Source organism: Scylla paramamosain, chromosome 19 (assembly GCF_035594125.1).
Source record: "Scylla paramamosain isolate STU-SP2022 chromosome 19, ASM3559412v1, whole genome shotgun sequence".
Taxonomy (NCBI): domain Eukaryota; kingdom Metazoa; phylum Arthropoda; class Malacostraca; order Decapoda; family Portunidae; genus Scylla; species Scylla paramamosain.
Genome location: NC_087169.1, coordinates 13,078,642 through 13,091,141, shown reverse-complemented (window position 1 = coordinate 13,091,141; position 12,500 = coordinate 13,078,642). Strand labels below are relative to the sequence as shown.

Below are 12,500 nucleotides of genomic sequence, written 5' to 3'. Positions count from 1 at the left end.
TTGCAGTGGTACTGTCTCTTACACAAACTTCCACACAAGTTATCGCTCATCAGTCATTACATATTAGGATAAAACTTTTAACTGTCTTAGCATGACAAGACATGAGACAGGGCAATGGCACTCTTCATACTATATACATAGGTCATATGTACTTAAAACAGTACACACATAAATATTTAACTATTTGATGACATCACAAATAATGAACATCCTAAATGCTCAAGTCTTTGGCAAGAGGGATACAGTCTTATATTTCTCACACTGAGTCACTGGAGTCATGATCACTGTCTCCACAATGACTGCTGGTTGCATAATTCTTTGTGTGTTGTTGCTCCTCTATTGGACACCATTTCCAGACAAGTCTACTGGATCAGGACCCAGTCAGTGCAGGTTCAATTAAGTAAGCTTTCCTTCACATTACCATTATACATCATTTTGCCACCTCAGACACTATTACTGCTCAGATGACTTGGTAAAGCTTCACTTCAGAAGTTTCACTTTGAAAATCAAAGGGAGCAGTGATGTTGGGGTTATGAGGAGGAATTTCCCTTGCCCACTCTTGGAGCCGGAAGCCACACTGAAACAGAACAACATTCTAAATCTAACCATATTATACAAAACAAATACGTGAAAATATTTTTTTTTCTTTTTTTGTCTCAATGCAAATTCTTCCATAAAATTCAACAAGTATTGGAGAATTAATTTTCTGCCTCTGCTACCTAAACAATAAAATATCAGAAAAATATGTCTTACATCAAGATACTGCAAAGAATCTTCCAGGGAGGGTTATAGTGACCATCAATGCCCCTTTCTTGATGTTGGCCCGGAGGAACGCCCAAATGCGAGCCTGGACGGAGGGAGGCATAAAGAACTCGAACACGTTGGTGAGGACAGATGATGTCAGCCACACGCACCCACCTCTCCGTGGTCCTGGATGTCCCCATGCAGCACCTGGAGGCGGTCCTGTGGCAAAAGTTTTCCTTAGTAAGTCTTTTTTATCAAGATAATGAATTCTTCCCAAATCATGGTTAGTAAAACAATACCTTAATTTCATTTAATGAAGAGAAATACACAAATTAAAGAACTTCACAACATCTACATGCATACAATCAAATTGATAAGTATTTCCTCCCATCTTGGCCCAAACATATCCATAAAAAATTATTCATATTTGTCTGAAATTCCTAAGAACATGTAATATAAAAATCTATATCGCAGGACTTACTTGGAACTGATATTTGTTGATGATTGTTTGCTGGACTTGGCATAATTCTTGGTTGATTTCCACCCCAACTATCCTCTGACACTTTGTATAGATGTAGGCCTGGGAAAAAATTGGGTTGGTTAATTATTTCATGATACAATATCTTTCTCTCTTCATGAACTATTTTATTCTCAAGGTCTATGGAAAGTCAAAAGGTCTGTTACACAAAATTCATATTACCTTCAATGACAAATAATTTGTAATTAGCTGTGCCAGGGCCTGACTCACCCCATATAATACTGCTCCAAGTCTTGAGCCTATATCCAGTAATATTGTATCTTCAGGTATAGGTGGAAGAAGGGCTCGGAAGACATAAGCTAACCTCTCTCTTGAGGCTTGAGTGGCTGACATACGCTGCAAAAATCATGATGGTTAGAGAAAACACAGACATAAATATTAGTTGATGATGTAAACTATAAAAATCAATAAAGTAAAGAGAAATTTAAACTTAAGAATGAGTTACTTCAGTTAATATACTTTCAGGAGCTGCCTGACACTAAAAAAATCCCCAGCACTGTCTCTCAACATATATAGTCTTTGCTTCTTATACTGGTCTCAGTTCCTCTTTCATAATCATACTTTCTTTGCATAATCCTGGGCCCATACATACACCACAGAATAAAAATACAATGGATGAGCAACCCTAGCATTTCCAACAGCAGAAAGAATGGACTTACTGATGGGCTGTGTGTTGTGGGAGGAGCAGTCCACGCAGTAGTTCCTGGCAAGCTCACCCGTGTCGCACAGCTCATCCACCATGTCCTCATCATAGAGGAAGGCATCCACATGCAGTGTGTGAGACGGGTCACAGTCAGCATTCTGGAAAGAGCATCATACTGACCTGCTGGATCTCTTATCATGGTTTCCTTTGGTGTATTCTACTTCAGATATCTTGAAAATTCAAGATATGCTAATGGATTTTCATACACAGTGTCTTCAAGCTTACGAGTACATAAGGTTTTATATCAGTCTGGTCCAACTGTTAGCTTGCAGGCCATGAGAGGGCCATAAATTGATTCTTTGTGACCCACTCACACTCATATTAATATACTGATTAATTCTATAAAAATTATAATAATGATTGTAAAAACAATAAGTATCTACAACACTCATATTAATATAATGATTAATTCTATAAAAATTATAATAATAATTATAAAAACAATAAGTATCTACATCTTTAAAGTTATATATGTGGAATAATAGTAAATAAGATTATTTAATGAATTAATTACATCTTTTTGGAACAAGAGTGGAGTACTGACTACATGTATGGTGTGTCTTCCATGTTTGCTGACAAAATATGGAAAGCAAAAAGGGAATGAGAGAAGCAATATATATAGAGAAGGAAGAAAAAGGAATTAAAGGAGCACTACTATGATGTCAGCTTATTCCCCACTGATACAGAGAGAGAGAGAGAGAGGAGAGAGAGAGAGAGTGAGAGAGAGAGAGGAGAGAGAGAGAGAGAGAGAGAGGAGAGAGAGAGAGAGAGAGAGAGAGAGAGAGAGAGAGAGGAGAGAGGAGAGAGAGAGGAGAGAGAGAGAGAGGAGAGAGAGAGAGAGAGAGAGAGGAGAGCGGAGAGAGAGAGAGAGAGGAGAAATCACTGTGGTTCATGACTGTTCTACTTCTTCATACATTAATTTTTCATTAACCATTTATAGAAGAGCAGAGGATGGATAGAGAAGCAGATTGCAAAGATATGGTGTGTCTTATACTGACAGCTGTAAGATGTTCCTTTTTCAATCTTGAGGAGCTTTCTTTTAGTAGAATGCCTAATGGTAGGAGGAAAATTTCAAAATAAAAGAATGAAGTGAGAACATGAGCAAGCAGCAACAGGCACGCTGCCAACTGCATCACATAGTTCTGACAGACTTATGAAAATCCATCTTAGGAAGGGTTGCTGTACAATTTTTACATATAAAAAGAAAAAGTCCTTATGTCTAATCTAGAAAAATTGAGAAGGAAAGCAATACTGACACAGAGCATTCTTTTGCACAAAGGTGAAAATGCCACTAAAATGTATGCTAAGTATTACTAATGGTAATGCACAGCTAAGTAAGGGAAAATCAAGGTTGCAAGTCAAATCACTTTCTGCACTTCCACTGTGTACAGTGTTTTCCTCAACCTGAAGTTCTGACTGAGTGATAAATAAATTTGTGGTGTTGAGTTTATTAATGAAACTGTCAATCATTCTGAGAACATAAGATGAAGGGAAAATCAGAACTACAAGATAAATAAAAGCATAATGTAACTTAACCTTTAACCAGGACTTGCCATTACAAGCCCTACTACTCTTACATATAAAAGTAATAAATAAAATAAATAATTAAATAAATAAATTAATTAATTAATTAATCAATTAATCAATAATAACAAATAAATAAATAATAAATGAAAACATATAAATAATGCATGTGAAAAATAGCTATTATCAGCACCACACATTATACACTGACTCCAGACTGACATAACACATGCAGCAGCCCTCAGCCTCACCTCTCCTACAGAAGGGAAGGTGATCTGCTCTGTGGGAAGGATAGCATTGAGTGGCATGAGCTCCCTTAAGTCATCAGCAATCTTGCGCAGCTTGGTGTCCCCAGAGGTGTATTCTGAGGTGCAGGCAGGGGCCATGGGGGGAGGCAAACAGGGGGAGGGCACACCATCAGATTGGGTGGATCTGAAAACATATAGGTAATAATAATAACAATAACAGTAATAGTGGCAATAGTGATAGCAACAGTAATAATGGCATGGAGAGGTTTTGTTACCATGAGAGGGTCAAACCTTGGTCATCGACAGTATTTTGTTACTCTCCACAATTATCAATATTTATTTATTTATTTTTTTTTTTTTTGGCAAGTTTCAATACCAAGGTTCTCAAATATATATTCCTTCACCTCAGACAAGGGCAATAATGATGAGTCCTGATAACTGAAAATCCACCACATGTTCATTATATACAAATTATACACTGATGCTAATTCATGGTTGAACATATATTTTCTAGCCTCTTTTAACAATAATAAAAATAACTAGGTTTCTTGACTTAGAACAAAATACAACATAACACTGGCAAGGTTATATTCTGTGATGGCCAGGAAGTTATTATTATGCTCTGACAACCAATAATTTTCCATGCCAATATTATTATAACAAATACCACAAAAAACTTCCCTAAAGCCAGTCGCATTGTTCTTCCCCCTCCCATACCCCTAATAAAACAATAAAAGAAATTAAATTCCATAAGGTTGATAAACACAATAATGGTGTGCACAGTTCATTTACAAGATAAATGTGACCTCATTAATGGTGTGACTATTATGCAATGATACAAAGACTTTTAAGACTAGTCTTACGCTGTAATGTTAGATTAGGTTAGGTTGAATGTGATAACTTTACCAACACGAGTCGAAAAATTATTTGGTCGGAAGTTGGGACTTTGTCCTTGAGCGACACCATACTATTACATAAGATTACCAAAGCAGTTACTTGGGTTGCCGGCGATTATGATGCAGGACAGTTTTTGCTCACCTCCCCTGATCCAGGTGTCGTCGACCCAGGCCAGGAAGGCCTTGCGGGTTTCCGGCTGAGGCAGTTGTTGCAGCACCGCCAGGAAGGCCTCCTGTGCCCCTTTGAGGTCCATGCTCCACCTGGCAAGGAAACAACGGTAACATAAACACTACTGGCCCACACCCGAACACACAGAGGTAATGCAAACACCTCCACCAGGCAGGTGCCGCTACACCGCTACACCACTGCACCGGCCCGCGCTGCCACTCAGCTGATCGCAGGTAAACACTAAACAGTTGACGCCTGTCACCCGCCGCACACTGCCATAGAAATCTTGTACATATTTTTTTCTTAACATTTTGATCGATTATAAGAAACAGACAAATTAACTTAACATGAAACCTTAAAAGAGAGTAAACTGAATTCAATGTAAATAAAAAAAATATACTGAGTCTGGAGGTGCCTGGAGGAACCGTCCCCCGTAATGATGTTTTTGAGTGACGCGACCCATGGAGCAGGGGCTGGTCCACCTCAGGAAGGAGTTTGTGGAATGGAGGAGGGTAAGAGTACTATCATTGTATTCTGTGCAAGCAATATATGCTCCTGATTACGTGGATTAGCTTTAATGATTGTCGATCACGAAATATTAAAATATGTGATGTGGAAATGACTTCTCTGGACATGTTTGAATATTTACGTTAGTTGGATTTATATTTCCATCATCGTTTCTTTGGTCACATATATCTGACTTGTATCATGACGCAACCTGGTCAAGTAAAAACACTGACAATGATGTGTTATTAATATTGATCCTGACAGTTTGAATAATTCACTAGCCTCCATTCAGGCGCCACGTGACTGACTGGTGGTGCAACGCGCGACACCAGACTGGTCCTGCTGACTCGACGCAGATCTCGCCGCAGTCATTCTCAGACACTAGTATTTTTGCTTAACCAATCACTGGTGCTTCTTCTTTAAGAAACAACAATATTTGTTGCAAGTTTATCACCAAACTGTAAGATTGTCGTCTTACATTAATAACAATAATTTCGAAAAAAAAAAGAAGGAAAAAATTGAGAGGGACAAGGAAGAATATCCTGTCTCTCAAGCAAGTGCTAAGGAAATAATTTTGGACTAAATGGCCTTTCTTTCAAGTGCCTGTGAACTGATCCTCTTAAGATTACAACACACACACACACACACACACACACACACACACACACACACACACACGCACGAAAAAAAAAATTCTTTTAGACTATGGTATTCCTTGATTTCGTTATTTCCGCTGCAAGGTGATTCAACATTTTGACCACTCTGCCATTGTGGCCCCAATAACGTACATCAGAAGCAGCCTGTTCTCGCCTAATAAGACACGAGACAAATGGAAAATAACGGACGCACATGCACCACCTGAGAGCTAAACAAGGAACCCACTGTACACGATAGAATCCTTGGAGCTGAAGCAGGCAGTTAGGAGTCAGGAGCAAGGTTCGGGCAGGGATTGACAGGGGCCTGTGCCAGTAACCAGACAGATCTCCTTATACACGATTTGCATTTGAATACGTAACAGTCAGTCAAGGCTGGGCCGGATAATGTCTCATCGAAGGAGAAAAAATAATACAAGGCCAGGGAAAGTTTCAAGTCGCCGCCTCTCGTAAATACGAATGAAAGTGGAAAATGAAAATTATGGTAGGATATTTTTGCTGGAATTTTACCTTTTTATTTCTTAGGTATTCTTATTATTTGTTCTGGTTTTTGCTTAGAATTGATTCTTATTTAATTTTCTATTTTCCTTTTAGTGCAGTTATCTTATTCACGCCACTTCATAATTTTTAACTGGTATACGGAGAGAGAGAGAGAGAGAGAGAGAGAGAGAGAGAGAGAGAGAGAGAGAGAGAGAGAGAGAGAGAGAGAGAGAGAGAGAGAGAGAGAGAGAGCTTATAGCCAAGAGTCAAGAGTCGAGACAAAGATTACTATTATACACATGCAAGAATATCAAGCAAGAAGTTGGCCTTGTAATGTGTGTGTGTCTGTGTGTGTGTGTGTGAGTCCCTTCCCTGTGCGCGTGTCCTGTCCGGTGGGAGTGTGAGTGAGGAGTGAATGACACAACCCTCACAGGACGAGCATGAATGGGGTCGCGGAACACACCAATGGATGATGTAGTGAAGTGAAGTGAGTGAGAGACGAATGGGGGAGATTGCGCTTGTATGACTGTTGCTCTTTCTCCTCCTCCTCCTCTACCTTCTCTTCCTACTACTACTACTACTACTACTACTACTACTACTGCTACTACTACTACTACTACTACTACTACTACTACTACTGTCGTTGAGAGCCACTGTGAAGGTGATGCCCATTATATTTGTCACCGCCTCCCATTATCACCATTCCTCGTGTGTTGTTTATGATCTTATCGTGGTATATCAAGGCCAGCAGGTTTTCTTATAAAGCTAGACGCACGCAGGGTCAGTTCAGTCAGGTTATAAATAAGACACATTATCATAAATTTGACGCCGCGATAGAACCTATTTATACAAGAGGGCATCACAGGCTACCGATAAACGCTGATGTTGCCATCTGCGCAGTCCATGATGTTCAAAGGTAAATAGAAATAGGATGTGATGCCACGCGCTCCATTACGTGTCATGTTTGCCATTGTCCCGTGGCGAGGCTAAACTTAACGCCTTGAAAGCAGCAAGTGAAGCAACGGGTAAAGCAGCGTGTAAATATTGAATGAAATGGATTTGCCGTTTAGGTAACCTTATGAGATTACAATCCAAGGTTTTTTCCGCGGTTCTCGAAATAAATAGGCAAGAGGAAAAAAATGACGTCAGCACTATTAACAGTAAGTATCATGAATGACACGGATGCACGTTTATCTGTATTCTCTATCTCTCTCTCTCTCTCTCTCTCTCTCTCTCTCTCTCTCTCTCTCTCTCTCTCTTGTACCAATTAACGAAAGACCTGCATGTATTCAGGCACGTTGCTGAGATTCTGAAGTTCAAGCTACCCATTTATCTTAGCACGACGCTCACTCTTCCTACTTAAGGCAGAGTGACTTGAAGGCAAATAGTTAACAGCGTTTATATAAATTGTGAATGTAATAAGGCGCACATGACCACGTCGTTGCCGCGTCATAATTCAATCAGTCAATCTTGCTTAGGCACGAAGCACATAATTTCGTGGGGTGAAGGCAAGAAGTATAATAATGTTCTTTGTACGCACCCCCTCAGAGCAGGCAGCCACACCTCGCCCTCTTGAAAGTAATAGATGATGCGTTACTAGTTTGGCTTGCCCAGACTTGAACAGTGTAGCCTTCATCGTATTTTCGTCCAAGATTAATAGGCGATAAAATTCTGCAAGTGATGGCCTATAAAATCTGAAAGCAATACTGCACGTGGTAGATTTCAGAAAGAAAAAAAAAAAAGAAAAAAAAAAGAAGAAAAACTCGATTATTCTTATTTTGTGCCTTCGCTGTATGACGGGGAATTATACCAGACATGCTTATTCATATTTTCTAGTTAATGTTATACTCAGGCATACAACGAACCATTATACATTATTTTTTTGAATTTATGAGAGTGAAACTTGAATAATAAAGTAAACTCAGATATTTACACTACTAGACAAGATGCTTTACACTTTCTACGCTTATGTTACGAAAATTAAACTTGAACGAACGAGCATAAGTTGTACTTGGTGTAAAAGTGAGGCATTAAAAAAAATAGCAAACATTTATGAATATGTAGTGGCTTGGCTTTGTGAGTGAAAACTATGCTACACATAATTATCAATACCAATTTAGCTCCTTCACTGTTATTGTTGTTCCTTGTTAACAGAGAGAGAGAGAGAGAGAGAGAGAGAGAGAGAGAGAGAGAGAGAGAGAGAGAGAGAGAGAGAGAGAGAGAGAGAGAGAGAGAGAGAAAGTGAGAGGTTAATTTCATCTCTGTGCTACGTAAGAGAATAAGTGACTAGTATAAAAAAAATAGTGAGTAAAAGTTGTATGTAATTATTGGAAAAGTATTTGGCAGTGAAAAGCTAAGAAAAAAAAATGTAAATGAATAAGAACTTGTATTCTGAAACGTTCCGTGGTCTCGTGAGGACTATTTTCAAAGGCCACTGAGATTAATTTTTTGGATTTTCACGAGCATTTCTTCCATTAATTGTACAGAGTCCTTGTTAGCTTTTCCCTAGAAACACGAAAACACTACGCAACTTGTTAATACCTTGCACGACATTCTCTTGAAGAGCATCGCAGAATCCTTGTTAAGCTTTACCTAGAAAAAGGAAAACATCATTGAAACGCCGCACCCTGTCTGAAAATAACGCAGAATCCTTGTTAAATTTCCCTTAGAGTCACGAAAACACCATTGAAACTAATTATATACATGGCACCCTCTTGGAGAAGATCTTTGGCTCTATAAAAAGTGAGACGTATGAGCAAAATCCTTGTTAAACTTTTCCTAGAATCACGGAAACACCATTGACATTCTTCAATAACTTGCACAACACCTTGTTTGAGATTACATTCCGATCTTCTTTGGCTGTATAAAAGCGAGATGTATCCACGTTTCCTAGAATCGGGGAAACACTGTTGAAACCCCTTTAACAACTCGCATGGCACCCTGTTTGAGAATAATACAGAATCTTAAACTTTCCCTGGAATCACGGAAACACCAGTGAAATCCCAATATTAACATAAATGACACTTTATTTAAGAATAACGCAATCACGGAAACACCATTGAAACCCTAATACCTTGCACAACACCCTGTTTGATAACACGTTCCAATCTTCTTTGCCTCTATAAAATTGAGACATATCCGCGACTCGATTGTTTGGCCTTCCTGTCTGGTCTATTTAGGGGGCGTGGTGGGCGAGGGTGGGTGAGGGCGGGTCAGTCAGCTCGCTTCACAGGATCCCGTGGTGCGAGGCAGACAGTGGCGGGGCAGTGGCAAAGCGTCAGTTTAGGAAGTGGAACGTAATACGAGCACAGTTGGAGGAGCTTCGCATTCTCAACCACGTCTCTGTTCCTACGCCGCTTTGCTATACTTACTTTACTTGCAAGGGTGGAGGAAGGAAGGCAACACACACACACACACACACACACACACACACATATCCCTTCTCCCACCCCCTAACCTTCTCTCCCTCTCGTTCATTCCTTCCCGGACCCTATCTCTCTCTCTCTCTCTCTCTCTCTCTCTCTCTCTCTCTCTCTCTCTCTCTCTCTCTCTCTCTCTCTCTCTGTAGCATCCTCCTCCTCCTCCTCCTCTCACTCTATCAAGCTTCATATGTTCCTTCCCGTCATCGTTTCTTCATTAGTACGACTCTCTCTCTCTCTCTCTCTCTCTCTCTCTCTCTCTCTCTCTCTCTCTCTCTCTCTCTCTCTCTCTCTCTCTCTCTCATCATTGCCTCCCTTTATTCCTCTGCTCTTTCTCATTACCGTTCCTTTATCAGCCAATCTCTCCCTCTTCCTCTCCCTCGCCCTCCCTCCTATTTCAACAATTTGGCCTCTCATTCAAAACTCTCACTGTTTCTCTTTTCCTTACCTTCTTCGGTCCCTGCATCGCATCAAACTGTTCTCCTCTTTACGCCTTTTCCCTTTTCTTTATCAACCTTTCTCTTTCCTAAGTTCCTGCCACTTGATCGTTCTTCCATCAGTCTTCCCTCCTCCTCCTCTTCTTCTTCCTCCTCCTCCACCTCCTCCTCCTCCTCCTCCTCCTCCTCCTCCTCCTCCTCCTCCTCCTCCTCCTCCTCCTCCTCCTCTATCTGCTCTCCATCCACGCTTTGGAGACTCGCAGGAAGTTATCATTGTCAAAGAGGAAGTTGAGAATTGATGAGAATGGAAGTGTGATTTGTCTTCCTCCGTGTGTGTGTGTGTGTGTGTGTGTGTGTGTGTGTGTGGCCTTCGTGCACATACATACATACATACGTACATATGAAGTCCAAAGTGATCTTCCTCTGGTTCTTGTTAGCTTTGTTACAACATATCATCCCTCCCTCTCCCTCTCTCTCTCTCCCTCTCTTTCCTTCCTCCACACCCACCCACTCTCCCTCCCTCCCCCCTCCCTCTCCACGCCTCCCTCATGCCAGACACACATGGTAATAATGACTGCAGCTGCCCTGATGCTGCCACCACCACCACCACCACCACTACTACTACTACTACTACTACTACTACTACTACTACTACCAAAGCCGCTACCACTGTCTCTACCAGCACCACCAATACTACCACCATCACTAGTAACAAAAACAACACCACCAGTCCAAGTCGGTCTAATTGCTTTCTCTCTCTCTCTCTCTCTCTCTCTCTCTCTCTCTCTCTCTCTCTCTCTCTCTCTCTCTCTCTCTCTCTCTCTCTCTCTCTCTCTCTGGGTGATTTCGGTGTTTGTGTATCTTAAATAGTTTTGAGTTTGATTAATGATTCTGCTTTGGTCTTAATATTGCCTCATGTTCGGTATGTGTACGTGATAACTGCGTGTGTGTGTGTGTGTGTGTGTGTGTGTGTGTGTGTGTGTGTGTGTGTGTGTGTGTGTGTGTGTGTGTGTGTGTGTGTGTCCTTTTTTCTATTCCCTGCAAAAAAATAAATAAAAAAAATAAAAAAATAAGGTAAAAATGTGTGCATAAAAGTGATACTCCGTGTGTGTGTGTGTGTGTGTGTGTGTGTGTGTGTGTGTGTGTGTGTGTGTGTGTGTGTGTGTGTGCAAAAGTTAGATTATCTGGTTATCTAATACTCTCGATCTGTCTATTTATGTGTACATCTGTATCTGTTTATTTACTTATCTATTTGTCTGTCTGTTTATCTGTATCTGTTTACTCGCTCATCTATCTATTTGTCTGCCTGTCTATCTGTTCATCTGCTTGCTTGCCTGTTTGCTTGTCTGTCTGTCTCTATCTGTTTACTTACTCTTATATGTATTTGTCTGTCTGTCTGTTCATCTGCCTGTCTGTTTGTATCTGTTTACTTACTCATCTGTCTATATCTATCTGTATGTCTGTCCATCTGCCTGCCTGTCTGTGCCCTGAAGGTCCTACCAGCTGACAAAGATGACCACAATGTTCATCTTCCCTCCACCGCCTCCCTTCCCTCCACAATGACCTCCTCCCTCCCTCCCTCTCTCCCTTCATCATGTCTTCTTCCACACTGCCTCCACCCTACTCTCCTCCTCCTCCTCCTTTTCTTCTACACAAACTCCATCTTCATAGTAACTCCCCATTTGTCCCTCAGAGATGCTAAACCCTCCTTCTATTCTCTCCCTCTTTCTCCCTCCCTCTCTCTCTCTCTCTCCCGCCTTTCCTTAAGATCTTATCTCGCTTCACTCACATAAATCTAAGTTAATCCCCTTCACATGATGATTAAAAGCAGTGTAGTTGGTTTTTGCTATTAACATTATTTTGCTGTCGTTGTATTAGTAGTGGTTGTTGTTTTTGTGTTGTTGTTGTGGTGGTGGTGGTAGTAGTAGTAGTAGTAGTAGTAGTAGTAGTAGTGCTTATTGTTGTTATTGTTGTTGCTGTTGTAGTAATTGTTCTTGTTGTTTTTTCTTCTTACTGTTGTTGGTGGTGGTGGTGGTCGTGGTAATTGTAGTAGTAGTAATAGTAGTAGTGAGTTTTGCTTTGTTGTCCGGCAAGAAAAAACAGAAAGCAAGTTGATGAAGAGTGCCACTTACTTTTATACAGGAAGGCGAAACAAGAACGAGACAATAACAAACGAATGGAG

General features: G+C 40.6%; 2 protein-coding genes across 2 annotated transcripts in view; one reads left to right on the top strand and one right to left on the bottom strand.

Moving 5' to 3' along the window:
- Positions 1–12,500, bottom strand: part of LOC135109654 (uncharacterized) — a 16,629-nt gene that overhangs the window by 999 nt on the left and 3,130 nt on the right. The window contains 10 exon segments of the mRNA XM_064021170.1: positions 1–577; positions 754–786; positions 788–913; positions 916–963; positions 1,226–1,324; positions 1,493–1,600; positions 1,602–1,618; positions 1,942–2,083; positions 3,761–3,941; positions 4,796–4,914. The exon segment at positions 1–577 is cut by the window's left edge and continues 999 nt beyond it. Coding sequence (XP_063877240.1) covers positions 461–577; positions 754–786; positions 788–913; positions 916–963; positions 1,226–1,324; positions 1,493–1,600; positions 1,602–1,618; positions 1,942–2,083; positions 3,761–3,895 — 825 coding nt within the window. The 5' untranslated portion in view covers positions 3,896–3,941; positions 4,796–4,914 and the 3' untranslated portion in view covers positions 1–460.
- Positions 5,277–12,500, top strand: part of LOC135109653 (trichohyalin-like) — a 45,736-nt gene continuing 38,512 nt past the window's right edge. Inside the window, exon 1 of the mRNA XM_064021169.1 lies at positions 5,277–5,334. Within this exon, the coding sequence (XP_063877239.1) occupies positions 5,284–5,334 (51 nt within the window). The 5' untranslated portion in view covers positions 5,277–5,283. The remainder of the gene's footprint in view (positions 5,335–12,500) is intronic.